Source organism: Aspergillus piperis, assembly GCF_003184755.1.
Source record: "Aspergillus piperis CBS 112811 unplaced genomic scaffold BO85scaffold_15, whole genome shotgun sequence".
Taxonomy (NCBI): domain Eukaryota; kingdom Fungi; phylum Ascomycota; class Eurotiomycetes; order Eurotiales; family Aspergillaceae; genus Aspergillus; species Aspergillus piperis.
This window is the reverse complement of record NW_020291605.1, coordinates 174,635-193,050: the sequence shown is the minus strand read 5'-3', so window position 1 is coordinate 193,050 and position 18,416 is coordinate 174,635. Positions and strand designations below refer to the sequence as shown.

At 51.5% G+C, this 18,416-nt stretch overlaps 7 protein-coding genes across 7 annotated transcripts; 4 read left to right on the top strand and 3 right to left on the bottom strand.

Moving 5' to 3' along the window:
- Positions 1-177: 177 nt before the first annotated feature.
- Positions 178-1,672, top strand: BO85DRAFT_461132 (putative cyclin; the record flags this gene model as incomplete). The annotated part of the gene is made up of 5 exons (XM_025661766.1): positions 178-512; positions 580-661; positions 721-849; positions 902-1,229; positions 1,287-1,672. The coding sequence occupies 5 exons, from the start codon at positions 178-180 to the stop codon at positions 1,670-1,672; spliced, it is 1,260 nt and encodes a 419-aa protein (XP_025513412.1).
- A 1,153-nt stretch (positions 1,673-2,825) lies between these two features.
- Positions 2,826-4,739, bottom strand: cds1 (phosphatidate cytidylyltransferase). Its single transcript, XM_025665616.1, has 4 exons — positions 4,459-4,739; positions 4,003-4,375; positions 3,149-3,942; positions 2,826-3,083 (listed from the first exon to the last, which is right to left on the bottom strand). The coding sequence occupies exons 1-4, from the start codon at positions 4,615-4,617 to the stop codon at positions 3,048-3,050; spliced, it is 1,362 nt and encodes a 453-aa protein (XP_025513411.1). The 5' UTR covers positions 4,618-4,739; the 3' UTR covers positions 2,826-3,047.
- Positions 4,740-4,806: 67 nt separating this feature from the next.
- On the top strand, positions 4,807-7,866 carry BO85DRAFT_401466 (putative DNA repair protein Rad26). Its single transcript, XM_025657160.1, has 2 exons — positions 4,807-5,825; positions 5,879-7,866. The coding sequence occupies exons 1-2, from the start codon at positions 5,304-5,306 to the stop codon at positions 7,694-7,696; spliced, it is 2,340 nt and encodes a 779-aa protein (XP_025513410.1). The 5' UTR covers positions 4,807-5,303; the 3' UTR covers positions 7,697-7,866.
- Positions 7,867-9,499: 1,633 nt separating this feature from the next.
- Positions 9,500-11,385, top strand: BO85DRAFT_470326 (mitochondrial 37S ribosomal protein uS4m). Its single transcript, XM_025662390.1, has 3 exons — positions 9,500-9,595; positions 9,669-10,142; positions 10,220-11,385. The coding sequence occupies exons 1-3, from the start codon at positions 9,560-9,562 to the stop codon at positions 11,090-11,092; spliced, it is 1,383 nt and encodes a 460-aa protein (XP_025513409.1). The 5' UTR covers positions 9,500-9,559; the 3' UTR covers positions 11,093-11,385.
- Positions 11,386-11,656: 271 nt separating this feature from the next.
- BO85DRAFT_451275 (uncharacterized protein) lies at positions 11,657-13,890 on the top strand. Its single transcript, XM_025660554.1, has one exon. The coding sequence runs from the start codon at positions 11,807-11,809 to the stop codon at positions 13,535-13,537; it is 1,731 nt and encodes a 576-aa protein (XP_025513408.1). The 5' UTR covers positions 11,657-11,806; the 3' UTR covers positions 13,538-13,890.
- Positions 13,891-14,204: 314 nt separating this feature from the next.
- Positions 14,205-15,919, bottom strand: BO85DRAFT_451274 (pyruvate dehydrogenase (acetyl-transferring) subunit E1 alpha). Its single transcript, XM_025660553.1, has 4 exons — positions 15,742-15,919; positions 15,530-15,663; positions 15,007-15,461; positions 14,205-14,941 (listed from the first exon to the last, which is right to left on the bottom strand). Exons 1-4 carry the CDS (start codon positions 15,859-15,861, stop codon positions 14,436-14,438), a joined length of 1,215 nt encoding a protein of 404 aa, XP_025513407.1. The 5' UTR covers positions 15,862-15,919; the 3' UTR covers positions 14,205-14,435.
- Positions 15,920-16,622: 703 nt separating this feature from the next.
- Positions 16,623-16,958, bottom strand: BO85DRAFT_490037 (uncharacterized protein; the record flags this gene model as incomplete). The annotated part of the gene is made up of 3 exons (XM_025663638.1): positions 16,623-16,676; positions 16,763-16,814; positions 16,873-16,958. The coding sequence occupies 3 exons, from the start codon at positions 16,956-16,958 to the stop codon at positions 16,623-16,625; spliced, it is 192 nt and encodes a 63-aa protein (XP_025513406.1).
- Between the last annotated feature and the right edge of the window lie 1,458 nt (positions 16,959-18,416).

Genomic DNA, 18,416 nt, shown 5'->3' with positions numbered 1-18,416 from the left:
TAACCATGGCTAGTAATTAGTACCCACCACTGATACCTGCTAGATTGAGAGCAGTTTGTTTGTATTACAATAATGTCGAGATGTTCACTGTTATGCAACTACACCGGTTAGTCATCATACCATACCGAATATCGTAATTTATGTATTGTAATTCTTCTTTGAAAATGCGCCCGTCACATGACTAGCCGGCCAATGGCCGTCGTCGGCTCCGTCAGCAACAAGAAGCATCCCATCAATTCCATCCCAACCAGAGTTTCCCTGTCCAGCCATCGCTCATATATCAATATCCCCAGCATGGCTCCCGACAAAAAGGATGAAGCATCCTCCCCGGATGCTGCCATTCCCGACCCGCCGCCCATCCACCCGTCCTTCATCCAGGTAGCCAAGCCGTACATCTTCGAGCAGACCATTCAGCGATGTATTGCCGCGATGGGAGTCAATCCGCTGCGCGAAGAGTCTCTTCGCTTGCAAGGCGTGACCTGGATCGATAACGTGCGCCGTGTGCTTTACCTGTAGGTGCCCATGCGCCAGATTCTCCACTGCTTCCCAAAGCTCAAAAATAGCTAACCAGGTAGCTAGTCCGATCCGCACTTTCAACACGGCTGTGGTGTACTACCACAAGTTCCGACTCGTTCATCCTGACAACGAGTATAATTATATGGTACCGCGCACTTCATGTCCCCTACTGTATCACTTGACGTATTGTTGACTTTGATCCAGGACGCCGCTGCAGCTGCGCTCTTCACTGCCTGCAAGATCGAGGACACGTTGAAGCGGTCCCGGGAGATTGTTTGCGCTGCGTATAACCTGAAGCTGCCGCCGCAGGAGCACATGGCTCCTGATAACCCGGTATGCTGTGTAGTTCCGACCTCTCTCAAGAGGTGCATGCTAATAAAGGCAGGTCTTCGAAGCACACGCCAGAGGCATCATCGGCCTGGAGAGACTGATGCTAGAGGCATCCGGCTTCGACTTCCGGACCCGTCATCCGCAAAAGACGCTCATCAAGCTCGCCCGACAGTATGGGTTGACTTCGCAATCGGAGGTTTCGAACCTGGCGTATCGCATCTCGCAAGACCTTTATCGCACGTACGCGCCTATCAAGCAAACGACCTCCACCATGGCCTTCACCTGTTTGGAACTGGCAGGGCGGTTACTTGACCAGCGAATCGAGGCCGTGGAGCAAGGCGTTGACTACGCGAACTGGAAGACAAGTCGCGAGGAAGTAATGGGTATGACCGAGCCCGTGTTCCCTGCGCTGAAACTCTAAAGACTAACCCAATCGAAAGAAACCCTCTTCGACCTTCTAGAACTTTACACCCACAACCGCGGACACACCACCGTCGGTCCCCATTTCCCAGCGGATCGCTTCCTCACCGTCCGCATTCCACTGAACAATGAAGCCGAGTCCCAGAAACTACCCCGGTACACGAACTGGGTTCCGGAACCTCGCGAAAGCAAGGCCACGAACGGCGACAAAGCCGCGAAGGACGCCACCGCTAAACTGCACCCTCTCACTCCTGTTGCCGCTAATGGCGACCGACCCAGAGCGACTGAGAAAGGCCGCGACGGCGCCGTGCGCTTTATGCTGGATCCGGAGTGCGCTGATGCCGAGAAATCCCACGTAGCCGCGTACTTCAAAGTCGAGATGGAAGAGTACGAGGTTGAGGAGTGAATTGTTTCAGAAACACACTCTCTCAATTTCTCATATATCAGATGAATATTGGGTTGCGTTCCCGCTGCAAGGACCGTGCATCGCTCTGCATGTGTTACTAACGTAATGCATCCCGCATAGAGGCCCGTCTCGTCTGAGCAGGCGGGGTGAATCACCGAGCATGGTCGTTACCCAACGGATCTCACCCAGACGAGCGAGCACATCCGCGCTCTGCTCAATCGTTGATCGAGTGATGGATGGCCCACGGACAGACATCTTCAAGCGACAAGGCCGGAATGTGACTCTTGGTGAGCGAGCCCACTGGTGGGTTTTTTTCGTGCGCCGTGCGCCGTGCGCCGACATATTGAGTACGGGAGACACCCAGACAGGCCATCAAGTTCCTGGTTGATCCGTGGGGTTCATTGAAGTTGATGACGGAGGGTCACGAGGAGGATGGAATCAGTCCATGAGAATATGACTGCGCCTATATAGAAGTGCCTCAATAACACATCGCATAGATAACAGACGAAGTGAGGAATATATTATTGGATGCAATGTATATTACTATCTATCTATACGGTCAAACTTCTATTCATGTTATATGTTGTACGTTAGTATTATAAGTGTTATGTAGTGCAAGTGCAGTCTGAGTAGCTGAGACGTGCGTATCAGTAACTATTTAAGCTGATCAGCAGGCGGGTACTAAATGTTGAGATTATAACTTAGATATAACATGACGGTGACACAGTACGAGCTGAGGTTGTCGTTGACGCAATTTCCTGTGTTATTGTCTTGTTTCTTACACTATTACATTCCTCATTTCTTATCACAAAACAAGAGCATATCAGGAGAAGAATACAGCAATCGGAAAGAACTTCAACGAAGAGAGAGAGAGAGATGGAGGACAGGAATAAAGAAGATAAGATGACTATAACTACCATAGTATGTGTCATGTCAAAGTCATGTTGCAGGGTTCAGTATTTCGTATCCGCGCTTGCCTGCTGCATTCCAACCCTCACCCTCCATTTGTTTTCACCTATGCCTGATTCCTGCTTCCTCCCCTTTATCGCCCTTTTTAAAAAATCATGTATACACCAATGAACAACAACCCCCAATGCAAGAGCAAGGAATAGTAAATATAAGTAACGGAAGCGTGACAAATACATGCATGCATGCAGGGTGCTGCACATTTCCAAAAGAAAGAGCTTCCCGGTACTGTCCTCACGAGTGAGAGAGCATCCCGGGAGGCTAGAAGACGTGATTAGAAAGGTGTATAGATGGGACATAGCTCATTTTTTACCCTCAACGGCAACTATAGAGAGAGAAAGAGAAGGATAGGATTTTCGTCACGGAGATCCGTCGGATCAAGGGTGGGTCGATTCATCATACCTCCACTTTAACGGCGGAGCTCGGTGTTGATACAATCAAGGATCTGCAAGTAGGGGAAATGAATTAGTTATGATTCCAAAACGCAGACAGGGTATAAGGCTGGCTTACTGTTTCAGAGACAGTACGCTGGTTGTACAGGTACTTGCTCAGGCCCCGGACGACCTCGAGCTGCTCCTCGACCGTCAGACCGTTGATGGCAGCTTCAATGACATCTCCGACGCTCGCCTTGAACACGGCGATGAAGCTGTGGTAGTACATGTACGAGAAGAAGCCCATGATGAACTGGCAGTCCATGCGGTCGGTGATGCCACCATGACCCGGGATCGACTCGCCAAAGTCCTTGATCTTGAAAGTACGCTTAAGACCGGAAGCGAAGAAGCCGCCAAAGGGAGCAATGAGGGAAGCGAAGGTGGCGAAAATCAGAATATGGAACTGGATGGGCTCGATATGGAAGGTCTTATGCATGCCGGTCCATTCCGGGACATGGTAGGGCTGAGGCACGAAGGCCGGGTTGGGCGAGCATTGAAGACCCGTCAAGACGTTGGCACCCAGATCATTGACGGGGCAGATGAAGTACTTGTAGCGCATCAGGATGTTGGTCATGAAGTAGCCGAAGATGATGGTGCAGATCCACGCGCCAAGGAAGCCCTCGACTGTCTTCTTGGGGGACAGCTGGATAAGCTGGGTGCGACCAAAGGTGATACCGCAGACGTAGGCAAAGATATCGTTCGTGATGACGAGAGAGGCGGGAAGGAAGAACCAGATCATGCCCTCGAGGATGTTGTTCATGACAAAGTGGGCCTGGACGACGATCAGGTAGAGCGCCATATGCGTCCACGCGAACTGGGTGAACTGGAACCGGTACTGTCCTTTCTGCAGGGAGGCGACGAAGAAGACGAAGCCTAGGAGTACCTGTCAGCAAGACAATAGGCGAGAATGTACGCGGGAAGTAATAAACTGACCCATAACATAAAGAGTGAAGCTAATGAAGCGGTGGTGAGTAGCCAGAGGCAGCAGCACCCGGTCCACCAGAAGCACATGCTTGAAGTAGTAGATGACGCTCTCTCCGTATAAGAAGTACATGGTTGTAGCCAGGAAGTACCAATTCAGCGACTTGGTGAAGCGGAGGTTTTTCTCCTTACTGGGCACGTTGGCAATGGCGATAACCTCCTTGAACGAGATTATCTGGACCGCGGTAACGATGCCGATGATGTAAATGTGGCCGGAAAACATGGCCACGAAGAAGCCGAAAATCATCACAAAGGTCCATATCGTACGTGTAATAAAGGTCTGTTTCTTCTTTTCGTAATCGGACAACTGGGGTTTCTCGGATTTCTGGTTCGTCATGTCAGCGTTTGTCTAAGAGGTTTTAAACAGCTTCACGGGGGTTTCCGGAAAGCTCGCAGTAGCTCTCTCACCTCCTCGGGAATAGTGGCAGGCGCGGTGACGCTGCCATCTTTGGCCGGGCTACCGGGGTCGGAGAGGACATCGCTGGCATCCGAGATGCTCAAGCGGCGACCTTCAGAGGAGTTGGACATCCGACGTGGGAACCTAACGTTCCGACGCGATTTGGACATGACGGGAAAGTTATGTACAGGGGAGCAGGGGAGAGCGACGGAGCACGGCGGCTTCTCGAGATCGTATGGCTGCGGGGAGAGTAATCAAGCTCGGAATTTGACCGACCAGGCGAGACGCGCGAGCGCAGGAGACAATCGAGTTTGGTTAGGAAAAAAAGGGAGACGAGACGGAGCAGGCGAAGGAGCAATGATCGTCGTCTAGCGAAAATTCATGTGAAATAATAGCGACCGGGGGAACAGCGGGATGGAGCACGAGCGGTGGGCAACTAAAGTAAGTAGTAGATCAGATCCCCAGGAGGAGAAAAGAGTTGAGGGTCTTGGAGACTATGCGAACTGCTGTGGATCCGGGTCAATTCAGGATGTCACCAAGGGAGAAATTCGACGGTGGGAAAAGGTGCGGGTTGGTCGGAGTGAGAAGGAGAGAGAGAAGTTGTTGAAGAGGGAAGAGAATGAGATCCCGTGAGGCAGCAACTGGCAAGCAACAAACCAACTTTGAGAGTTCCATCTGGATTTCTCTCTCTCTCCCAACACGACGTCAACTTTTCCGCATCCCGCATTTCTTTCCTTCCTTCACTTTCATTTACTCAACATTCATCCTTCCCCCCCAATAACTCAACCAACTAGCGCTTTCCATTTTTCAATCAATCTCCACCCTCTCCGTTCATGGCGATCGTCCAATCCAGGGCATGGAAGATAACGACGATGATTTCTTCTCCGATGATGGCTTCGACGACATCCCTCCCGGTACTTTGTTCCAATTGGAGCAGAATGCTTATCGCGCAACTCAGGCCCCAAAACCTGCCCAACAACAACATCAACAACCACAACACTCGGTCTCTGACGTAAAGAGATCGTCGCGACCCTTTTCTGATCCGAACCGTGGGGCATTTTCTGATAATGCATTCGTCTCCAACGCTTCCTTACAACCTCCTCCTGCCTTGCACACCGGGTTGAGTAACGACTACGATGTGTGGGATATAGGGGAGCTGGATGCCGAGGTTCTGGACAATGGGGTCCCAATTCAGTCAAACGCTGCACTGGATCAGGCGGCGACTTTTGCTACAGCTCAGCATCAGCCAAATGCTGCTGCTGCGACGGCCGTGGCAGAGGATGACTATGGCGATCTACTGGACCCCATGGAGGTCGAAGAAGATGGTGCCTCTCATTTTCAAGACCTACACAGAGCTTATGCCGAGCTTAGTGAAAAGGTAGTTGTGCAAACCACCATCCTTGAGTTTATGTGACCTAATCATCTCGATAGCTAGCTCTAGAGAGCGCGCGACAAAAACAAATGGCCGAGGAGCTGGCTGCAGCCAGATCAATGGCGGCAACGAAAGCCGGCGAGATCTCCATCATCCGGGCCAACCAGGCCAAACTCATCGCCGATTATGACCGCCAACTGACAGCTCTGCGAAAGGCAATGGCGGACGAGATAGCGAAACATGAGGAGGAGGTTGCGGCGGCTCGTGCGGAGGGCAAGATGTTCGCCACGGAAAACGCCTTTCTGAGGCAAGATTTAGCAGAGGAGGCCATGCGCGCCAATCAGCTCAAGGCAAAAAGTCGAGCAGAGGAAAAGGCACCACCGGTGACTCCAAAGAAGTCGAAGGTGCTACCATTCCGCGACGGCTTCGACGATGATGAAATTCTCGCCGTTTCTCCCAGCAAGTCAGCACGTTCCCGGCGAACCACACCACTCGTACCGGGGAAAAGGAAAAGAAAGCACAGCCAGGATACCACGACACCCTTGCAGTTAAGTCCGCAAGTGGAGCCAGTGGCAGCTGATTTGGCCGCAGATCTGTCGGACGATGCAATGCTAGATGCTGTGCCGGATAAAGCTCAGATAGGCGCGGTACCTAACATTGTGGACCCCAGCATTATAAAACGCCTCATGAACCACAGAACACACCCGGATGAGAAGCCTGATATCGAGGTCATGGCTGGATTGGCATTCCCGTCAGAGCCACAGCGCATGCTTTCCACCATTCTTTTGGAGGAGACTGAGAAGCTGAACCTCGGGAACTATATGGTAGAATACGCGCGGGCGATCATATCGTTGTGGTCGCGTGCGTTGACAGAAAAGTTCTTTCAGCCTATCCCGATGTTCATTTCCATCATGCACTACCTCATATCGGAAGACCTACAAGCATTCGATCCCGACTTGTACGCACACCTAGTGCCGGTTCTGCAAGTTTCCGCGGAAGTCAACGCAATTCCCCGGTTCAAGGCCTCGCCCGTCTCTCGACAAAACCTAGGCCAGGCGCGGAAGACACCCTTATCCGAACTGGAACCGCTGGTTGATTCGACCAATGTTCTTGGCTTGCTGTATGACATGGCATGCATTCGGATGCACGTAGGACAGGATGTGATTGAGCTGTGGCGACATGTGCGCTACGATTTTGTGCTGACAATGCTGAACTGCTCGCAGCGCATTAACGACATAACACTGATGCTAAGCTTACTTTCAGCCAGCATCCGCGCTGATTCCTTCGGTCCCGTTCAAGATACCGAGCAATTTCAGCTCACTATTGAGAACTACATCGTGGATCGCGTCGCCAACTTGCTAAGCGAACCACCGCTGCTCGACGAGGGACAGGAGCCGTACAGTCCAGATGAGGTCTGCGGCATGCGGCAAGAAGCATTAGCCTTCCTTACCAGCGTCACTTTCAATCCCCGTATACCGGACAGCACGCACGGCAGCATGGTCATCGCATCCCATCCCACCGCACTGGCGCGATTAATCCGGGTGATGCATGATGAGTTGGAAGCTCTTTATACACAACCACCGGAGAAGGACCTCCACGCGGCCTTGGTCAACGGACTCATGTGTCTCGTCTATAGCGTCATACAGCGCCATCGCGAGCAGGCAGATCTGCAGCCCAAGTTGTCCCGCGTTCCTGGAGGGAAGCAAAAATTCATGGTGGTCATGACACGATTAGCGTTCAGCGAAGGCCTAGTGCTAGAAGCAGGGATCGACGACGATACGGTTGAAATGGCCCATGACATCCTCGATGATGCCGTAACGCCGCAGGAAGCTGAGGCGCTAGAGGAGGCATTTCCGAATGCCAAGCGGGAGGATTAAGCTGCTGCCTGTAGCTGAGGCAGATTTGATCTGCTGATATGAGTGTTCACTGATAATCTATGATGCTTGGATGTGGAAGGGTGGATGTTTGAATATTTATACAACGATACCAACGATACCAGAGTAATGATATACGATATAATATGATAATGCAAATGTCCCGTCTGTTGAATAAATTCCAGCTACAATGTATTCATAGGCATCTAAACATCCACCCCAGTGTCCTAAATATAAATCCAGTTAAGGTGGGTTTGGTACTTGTTTCCCGCGCAATGGCGAGAAACTCACCCGGCAACAAGTCGACCGCGAACGGGGGGGGTAGCCATGTGTTGCGAAACATTGCCATTGATGACTCTGGGAAGTATTCGCGGAGGTCGAAGACGCCGATGTTGGATGTAAGATGTAGGGGTTTCGGGGTCTGCGTGCTTCATGAGGACACCTTGATGTAGGCAGCATGGATGGCTGATGTGACGGAGAAGCCCTTTTGCTTGCAGGCTCGGACGAGGGCCGCTGTGGTCTCTGGGGTGAATGGATGCTCTCTCTCTGCCTCATTGCCCATTCAATTCACTTCACCCGCTCCTAAACAGGTTGTCGTGTAAAGTCTGTTGCTCCATGCTGTCTTTCTTTGTTGGCTATCTGCTAGTATGGAATATGGTGTTACTAGGTCTTACACTGATGATATATATCACAGTGCACTCTCAGCTATGCGTCAGTGGTGTCATTATTCAATGTAATGCTACTGCTTCCGCCTTTGCTGGTTTGCTTGCGCGGTGGATGCCGGCACTATATATATATAAAGACGGAGGAGTTGAAGGGTAAGTACTATATCCGTGAGATGATCAACAAGGATGAATTGGTCTCCAAATACAGGAGGCGAAGAACACAGAAGAGAGGCTGAGAATAGGTCACGATGAGATACTACTGTAGTAGAGCATCATGTTTGCTGCTATCCACCGTGTGTTGTAGTCGCAGCCTGAGTGAAAGATTAAAGACTGAGTGACCCGCCGGATTGACTACTCATCTAAGCTCTATAATCTACAAGAAATATACAACGAGACTAGTAGAAACAGTATCATTTCCATGGTTCAATGGGGAAGAGTCGATCGAGCACTGCTTACCCCAGAATATTACAGGAAAGGGTAGTCTAAAAAGGCAGTGATGGCGAACAATAATGATTAACTCCCACCAGACAGGACATACGCGCCGTACATAGCGGTAGGCTGTAGCGAGTGTCTGGACAACTATCCTTTGCGGCAAGCTGAGCTTCTCACAACAATAAAGGGACACTACTAACACTTGCCTGAGGCGAATCCCAAGTCTACAACAGATTTTATGGCTACAAAGTGACTACAGTTGTTCTCTTCCCCACACCCCCGCACAAGGCGAAGAAATGATGAAAAGAAATGAGATTCCACAAAGTGGAGGAGTGCCAAAGAATACGCCTGTCAATGACCCGAAGGCCGTTGAACGGATTGTTCCGCCGCGCTGTGCAATGCAGGGACCAATCCGTGGTGGACCGCCTTCTTGATCGCAGCCACCCAAACAAGGTAAGTATGAAGAAAAGAAAGAAAAAAAGATTCTAAAAGTTGGGCGGGCGAGCGAAGATTATATACCCGTCGGTGGAGGCGGTGAAAGAACGCTAAGAGTAAGCGAGCTTGGTTCCACCAATCAGAGGCATAGGCTATCAAAGACACTTGATGCCTCAGACAGATGGCATCAAACCATCACTCCTACACGTGATTGATATCACGTGCGCCTGCGAAGTTTTGGGCGGCCGGGAAAGCATGGGAAAAGAGGCCGACGGGCAGCGAGACAGACAAGAAGACATCTGCTAGCAGGCCATACCCTGCCCATCTCGCCATCATGAGGAACAGGGCGACCCAGCATCTGAGCAAGCCGGTATGAAAATATTCCTTGCTCTGTCTCCTTGCTCATCTGGCCGCAATTGCTAATTCTTGTATGCTTTGCTTAGAAAGTCCGGCAATCATGGAGCAAATGGAACCTATATAACTTGAAGCGGTTCTCCATCAAGAACCCCATGTTCCGAACCCATTTCCAGCAAAAATGGGATGCCAAATCGATAGCCCGTGGATATCATGGTGAACAGGTCTCCGAAAAGCACTGGGTGCGCATGTTTTCTCCCCGCATTCGCAGCGTGATGCCCATGGATCCCGCCAAACTGGCCAAAGACGATGGTTCTGCCTTGTCCGCCGGTCGTGGTATGGGTGTTGAGCCGCGGCCTGATCCAGCCGCGTCCTCTAGAGTCTCGAAGCTCGAGAGAGTCGAGACCGATCAACTGGACAGACCTTTTCCCTATACACAGGCGACTTTTGCTCCCCTAGAGCGCCGGCTGGATGTGGCCGTCTTCCGGGCTATGTTCGCCAGCAGTACGAGGCAGGCGCGGCAATTTGTCATTCATGGAGCGGTCACGGTCAATGGAAAGAAGGTGAGTGTGCCTGGGACGCTGCATGGTCCTTTCCATTTAGGCGCTGCCATTGAAAGCTGATCGATTACGTTTGACAGATGAGATACCCCGGTTACCTGCTCAACCCTGGTGATCTGTTCCAGGTCGAGACCGACCGTGTCATGTTTGCCACCGGTGCTCCGAAGAACAAGTACGACCGGCGCGCGGCCCGTATTGCTGAGAAGGAAGCGGAGAAGGCGACGGAAAAGAAGGCTGAGGAAGCCGAGGAAGAGGGTGAGGCCAAGGAGGAGGATAAGCAGGAGGATAAGCAGGAAGTCCAGTCCCCGCGCCAGACCTTGCAGGCTCTGCTGTCTCAGGCCAAGAACATCATGGCCGACAACAAGTCGGTGCTTCCGGCCAAGCGGAAGCAGGAGCTGCGTGGATTCCAGAAGGCCGTCCGTCGTGTGCTGTCTCGCTCTGATTCAAACGTTCTAGCCGACAACCTGGAGGCTCAGTTTTCCGAGCTGACTCTGCTGCTCAAGGCCAAGAAGGTAGAGAAGAAGGAAAGTCAGGATACCACAGCTGCCAATACCGAGAAGTCCACCAACACCAAGGCCGCTGCTGAGGCAGACAGCGAGTCTCAGCCCGGTGATAAGCTGTCCGAGGCATTCCGCCAGGCTGCTGAGAACCCCGAACAGGAGGTGGACACGTCCGAGTTGACCGATGAGGAGTTCCAGATTCTTCGTCGTGCCCTTGTCCAGATGCGTGATAACCCGATCGACCATTCGAAGCCGTACGCTACGCCCTGGCGGCCGCGGGACTTCATGAGCGCTTTTGCCACGATCCCTCGCTACTTGGAGGTGCACCCTAAGGCTTGTGCAGCCGTTTACCTGCGCCACCCCGTGGTTCGTCCGGGCTTGTCGGAGGTGCCGTCGCCCTTCAGTCCTGCGACTGGAGCGCTGGCATACCACTGGTACCTGAGACGGCGGTAGACGCATGAGAAATGCTTGTACTAATTAGTTGCCCCCCTCTATTTTTGTTCTTTGGGTTTATTTTCGCTGTTCTGCGGGCATGTTCCACAGTCTTATTGTATTACTGGGTCGCTGGTTTGATTGTTTCTTAGATCTTTCTCTCTGCATTGTCGGTGTGCTCACCGTGTATCTTTATATCTTATCTGTCTGGTCCTCTGTTGATAGGAGAGGGTCAATATCATGTTGCAGCGGTGTTGGAGCAGGATGATCACAAATGTAAATCACCAATGAAATATATCCTCACTTCTTACTATAATTCTCACTCTTATATATTCAACTAATTATATACAGTTCAATTATTTTAACACAGTCCCCGTATGATTTTTTGTCTACCATTTTGACGCGATACCGCATGTATTGTATACCTGCCAAAAAGGGAAGTGACCATGGTGGTCGGCTTACCGTCAGCTGAAAAATACACGCCGGGCCCCGATCGGCGGGGGGCTTTTCGCCTGTCAACCCTCGAAATTGCAAATCCGACCGAGCAATTTTCATTTCGATTTCGACCTCGACCTTCGACTTCCCTTTTCCTCTTTCTTCCCTCTTCAAATCTCCAGCACGCCGGCAGTGCGTCCACTGCTGCTGCTTCATCCCCATCGTCCTTTTTGCTATTTCTTGTCCTCTTAATTATACCCCGCCAGTTGCACAGACAGTCCAGTATCACAGACCATGTCAATGTATCCCTGGCATGGCTCCACGACCAATGCCGCCGCCGCCTCTTCTGGACCTCGCATCGACTCCCCCTCCTCCACTACTCAATCCTCCCTACAAGTGCCTGGGTTACGATGGCTCCCGTCTATGATATCGCGCGCAACACCTCTTCCCACCTTGTCGTCTTCCAATCTTCGTATAGCCCAGCAACAACAGCAGCAGCAGCAGCAGCAACAACAACAACAACAACAACAACAGCAGCACCCATCGCCGCAGCCTTCCCAAACACCACCGCAGCCGCAGCCGCAAACTGCCCTCTCCCATCCTCATACCCATTCCCATCCACACAATCACCAACCAGCACGCCCACAAACGCGCCAACCTGGACCAGCCGTTATCGATTCGCGATCACAACAACCACTGACTGAGACCCTTGAAAGCGAAGCTAGTGACCATACGGATCCCGGTGCGCGCGACCCCACCCACGCCGACGCTCTCGCAGATCCCGATTACGGCACATCCCCCGATAATCTGGCTGGAACGAATATTTCCCGACAGTCCGGACATAGACCTACGACTACCGCCGGGGTTATGCCTAACGGCACCGCGGCTAATCGAGCCGCACTCCATGCAGCAGCAGCCAGTGTCGTTAGACCCTATCCAATGGAAGACCATGACGACGATCCCGATGGCGCGCCAAACGGCGATCGGTCGCGCAAGCATGGAAAACGATTGACCACCCTGGAAGAAGTCTCGTTGTTCAACATCTGCAACCGGCATGCGAGCGAATTCGGACAGCGCAGTAATCTCTGTAAATGGTGGATGACTGTTACAGAAGAGTTCACCCAGGACCAGGGACATCCATACTCGTGGCATTCGGTACGCCGTAAGGTGGAGTTGGTTACAAAACAGCGGATGAAGTTCCTCGACGAGCAGCGCGACAAGGGTGCGGACGCGAGCGAAGACCTGTCGAATCCCCGGTGGCGGGCAGCAGTGGACGCATGGATTCCTACATGGCGGAGGTGGGAGGACGCAGAGGCCCGGCGGATCGAGAAGCGCGATTCGCGCAAACCGAGGAAGAGAAAAGACCGCCCATGGGATACATGGACTATGAGTCCCAGTGACGAGTGGAAGGGCACAGCAAGCCCGCTTCCTACGGTCAGCCAGCACCAGCCTGGACCTGTGACTCCTGTTTCGCAGAGCACAGTGCGACTACCCCCAGGGTTCGATAGTATGTTTTCGAATCAAGGACTACAGACCCCATCTCCGGCGATTAGTGTGCCGGATGGGCTTGCGACACAACAGCGGGCAACGCCTTCCTCCACTCCAGCAGCAGCAGCAACCACAAATAATCCGCCATCAGGGACGGATAATTCTATGATGAGCGCTATGCTGGAGACACTGGGAAAACTGAATCGTCACCTCGACTCGGTCAATACCCAGCCTACCTTATCTGCGCCCAAGAAACCGACATCACCCTCCAGATCCCGTGCTCGCGAACAGCGCCAGGACGCTCAACCAGCGGAACTCAACACGGCTACACATGATCACCCTCCTGCGTCCGTCGCACAAATTGGGCTCACGCACCTGTCATCCGATTTCGTCAACAAACTTAAAGATGAACTCCGACAAGAAATGCGCGCTGAAGTGCGCGCCGAGCTGGAAAAAGATCGAGCCACGCTCGAAGAGAAACTGGATTCGGTGCAGCGGACGCAGGAAATGATCCTTGAAATGTTGAGACAGGAGCCTGCTTGAGAACTTGCTTTTTCTTCCTCTCTCATTTTCACTTTCTTATTTTTCCTCTCATATTCACTATATCCTCTTGCTTTCTGTTTAAATATTCGTGCGTCCTCTTTTTTTTACCAGATGATACCCATGGACGAGTATGTCGACTATCTTATATTCTATCTCTTTTTATTAACTTTCTTTTCTTTTCCTATACTCTTTGACTGCTGCAGTACGGATATGTGACCGGACTGAGCGACTGACTGCTGGCAACATCCTTTCTCTTCTCATTTCATATTTATTTTCTTTCCATTTTCATATACTATTCACTATGACCTTTCGGGGCAACAATACATATATACAACCTACCTATACTTTCACTACACAAGTTCCATATCTGTAGAGAGTAGTGTTCACTCAACACTATCGACAGACATCTTAGCTCCCAGAGGCATACCCCCTAACTTAATGCTTTACAGGTATAGACATACTAGCTAGTAGGAGAGGACCTGAAACTTCAAGATATTGAAAGCTTGGAGTAATGCAAAAAAAAAATAAATAAAAAACAGAAAAATTTCCCGGGCTAAATTACATAGTAAACATATCCATGGTATGGATGCCTTTGCGTAGTAAAGTAAGTAGTAGGTAGGAGCCTGCCAAATCCCAAATGGTCTGGTTGCGTGATGTGTGCGTGCGTGCGCGGTCTAAACTTTTGCGTTTCCAAACACAACAGAGAGAAAAAACAAAAGGATGACCTACTTCCTTCACTTGCTCCTCCTTTCTTCTTCCTTTTTTTTTCTTCTTTCCTTGTCATCATCATCCAGAGTTCTTGCCAACTGAAGGTTCATTTCTTCACACTGGAAAATAGGGAGCCTTGTGTTTTTAAAGAAACATATCTAGATTTGGATTGGAGTGGTTATGGGTATATCTAGTAGTAGAAGGTCTCGTCGACAGTGCGACCACGCATCCACTTGGGCTCGGAGCCACGGACGTAGATGTCCTCGAAGAGAATGCGGGGGGTGTTGTCGGGAAGGGGCATCTTCTCGGCGATGGCGACCTCCTCGTCAACGTGGGCACGGGCGGCCTTGTCGAGGGACTTGAGCTCGTCCTCGGAGCAGACGTTCCAGTCGAGGATCTTCTGCTTGAGACCGGCGATGGGGTCGTTGGTGCTGCGCATGCGCTGGATCTCCTCACGGCTACGGTAGGTGGTACCGGGGTCGGACATGGAGTGACCACCGTAACGGTAGGTGACGTACTCGTAGACCAGGGGGCCGTTGCCGGCCACGGCCCAGTCCTTACCGTACTTGACGGCGGCCTTGGTGGCCAGGACGTCCATGCCGTTGACCTTGATACCAGGGATGTACTGACCACGCTTGTAGTACTCGGTCAAGGCGGAGGAACGAGCGGCGGAGGTACCCATACCGTACTTGTTGTCTAGTGGAAGATTATTAGCTATGCCTGTCGTGAAGAATAGTGTCGGAGGAGTGACGTTGACTTACTCTCACAACCGAACAGAACGGGGAGGTTCCACAGCTTGGCCATGTTGAAGGCCTCGAAGACCTGACCCTGGTTGGAGGCACCGTCACCGTAGAGGACGATGGAGGTGGTGGGCTCCTCGTTGTACTGCTGGGCGAAAGCGAGACCAGCACCGACGGGGACCTGAGCACCGACGATACCGTTACCACCGTAGAAGTTGGGGGCGAACATGTGCATGGAACCACCCTTTCCGTAGGCGATACCCTCACGGCGACCAAGCAGCTCACCGATGATTGAGCGGACGGTACCACCACGCATCATGGCGAAACCGTGGCAACGGTAGGCAGTGATGACCTTGTCGTCGCGGGTGATAGCGTGCTCGATACCGGTGGCGACGGCTTCCTGACCGGTAGACAAGTGGCAGAAACCTCTGATCTTCTTCTCCTTGTAAAGACGGTCGGCGGCCATCTCCATACGTCTGAGCAATAGATTAGATCCTGCATGAGGCTTGTGGAAAAAAAGCAAAGGGCCTAACGGCGGCCATACCTCATCGAAACCATGTCGTAGTACATCTGCTTGAGCTCCTTCTTGGTGATCTCCAGGGTGTACGGGGGAGGGTCGATCTCGTAGGTCTCGAAGCTCTCGTCGGAGAGGCGGACAGTGAAGGGCTTGTCATCCTCCTATAGACAGATGATAATCGCATTAGTTGAGGCCATTGCGGAGGTCAATCCGGGATATCCAGGGAGCTCTCAACGAACCTGGGGGACATTTTCAGCATGCGACGAAGCGGCGTCGGTGGTGACGGAGCGACGAGCAAGAGGAGTGAGGGCCTGACGCCTCAAGGGCGCGGACTGACGGACCGCAGCGCGGAACAACATGATGGACGAGAGGGAGGGTCCAACCGGGGAGGGTATAGAGGAGCTGGAAGAGAGGAAGGGAGATTCTGTTATCTTCAACTTCCTCAACGGAGATGTTGGGAACAAACTTTCCCCTGCGGCTAGGCGGAATTCGGCAGGCGGCTTATCTAAGCCCGCTTCCCTTCCCTTCGGGGCCGTCCGGTGTAGGGCCCCTGCAAACCACACAAACACCTGTTCTTTTCATGCCTGCTGCTTCTTTTATTCTTCTACTGGCCTCAATTCACTCATTTCTTTAACTCTCTCTCTCTACTACCGCTATCAATACACAGGCTCATCTTTCTCCCATCAATTGAGCTTGTCAATTGCGCCATTGAGCTCGTTACGGCGAACGGGCCCCTCTGATCGCCATGGCCAACCAACCACATCACTCCTTCGCTGTTTATCGGACCTTTGTTCACCCGATCACTGGCCAGACCGACTCTTAGCCTAAGGCAGTACTGGGTTCCGTGTCTTTCCGAGCCTGTCTCAGCGTTGATTCAACAAAGGCGGTCACGTCCTCACAGATAGTATGGCGACATGCGTGATAGCATGTTAATATGGGCACCACCACTACTGTCCCAACCTAGAATTAGCGCATTCCTATCCAGCAGAAGTGATCGCGATTGCATTAGCAATTGAACACCGGCGGTCATAAGCTGCCATCAAGCTCATGCGGACAAAAGTCCGAATACATGGTTTCCGAGCTAGGATTTATATCCGATAAGCGCAGCAGCTCACCGCGTCTATCTCTTGACTCTGCCCTCCAAATGCAAATGTGGGTGAGACGAAGCCTTTAACTGAGTTCGGCTCTCCAGTCAGCTTTGCCTCAGACAGCTTCGCCTATTCTACAATACCTGAAACAGACGCCTGCTGCCTTGCATACATTCTGGCCCCATGCATACGGGTCTGTCAAAGCCACGTTCACTACGACCACACTATGGCAGTGTTAGTTGGGGCCAGAAATAGAAGTCATTTATAAGTTGGTATACTTACAATACGAATCCTGTAAGACCCAGCTTGGGGCCAGTTCGTTGCGCCACGTGCTGCTCAGCCATGTGCGACGGGCCAGCAATCTGCATGACAGGCTGACACGATGGCTGATAGCCAACAACAATGGCCGACTACCCAACAGATATACGCGCAAGGATACCAATCCTCTAGGATATTCATCTGCATGAATGCTTGCGAGATCTGGCCCACGATAGGGATCCTGCGGGAGCTTTGCATTGCCAGGGTAATCCCGCGATAACCGATATTCTAGCATATACGCGATTGGTGAGAATTTAGCACACGGAGGAAGCTGGTCAGGCTTGGGACTGATGTCATACAACCTGGAGTCGAGCCCAGCAGAGATATAGGATCTGGATCTGATTCGACTGCTCCGTTGCACGGAACGAGACAATCATGGTAGAACCCACTGTAGCGAAGCATTAACGGCCCGAGACCTCCGATCGTTGTGGGCTCGATTGCATTGTCAAGAAGACATATGCGACTGCCTAGCTTCCAGCAATGGAACGTAATGAAGCAGAGAGTGGTAAATGCGCCCCAACCGAGGGTGTATAACATGTAACATGTTCTGCGTAGCGTCAGCATCAGTATCCAGCCATGGGGCGAAAGTGTCATCTTCCGTCGGCAGAGGACAGGAATGCAAGTACAACGCAGAAAGGAGTCGGACAGACACGACTCTGAATCCTAAGAGGCAGTGTTGATGTATATACAACTTCACATAGGTATTATAATGACGTTGACTACGACATCGGCCGATGACGCAGCCATAGACGTAGATCGATCCTCAAATCCGAGCATCAAAGAATTAGACGGAGCAACAACCTAGCGAGAGACCGTCGGCAGCATCTCAGCCCAAGACGGGAGCGACCCCCTTGCGAAACGTGGCAAGAGAAAGTGGATAAGCTGAAGGTGACCCAAATTAAGAAACTATATTACTTTACGCACGGAGATGGTTCATCACGGGGCTAGAAATGGAAATCCAGCGGACCTTCCTTTTCCATCGGCGCTAGTTGCTTTTCCTGTGTAACCGGTTAGTACGTAAAATACTACTTACTATTTCAGAGGGAAGGAAGAACGAGCTACTATTCTCGATTTCTCAGAATCAGGGAGAGCAAGGCGTAGCAGGCCTGGGTGCATACACGGGAAAATTGCGGATATATTTGGGGGCTAATTCCGTCCAGTTACTTTTTTTATTGTTTAACCCGGAATTCCAGATTTTGGGTCAGCGGGTGAGATGGATGCAGATGTTGTAGATCATGGCCTGTGTGTGTGTGTGTGTGGCCTTGACCCCAACTGGAGCGGTGTTGGTCAGTCGCAAAGTAGGAAGGTAACATTCTTACATTACCAGGATGATAGATTACTTGCGATTTGTAATTTTTGAACTTTCTTTTCGTTTTCATTTCCACACTCCTTCGAATGGAAGGGACAAAAATGAAACCCCATTAACTAGTAGCATTGAGCTGGAGAAAACAGAAGAGGGAAAAAAAGGACATACTGCCTTTTCTGGACTGCTGTCCGACGATAGTTTT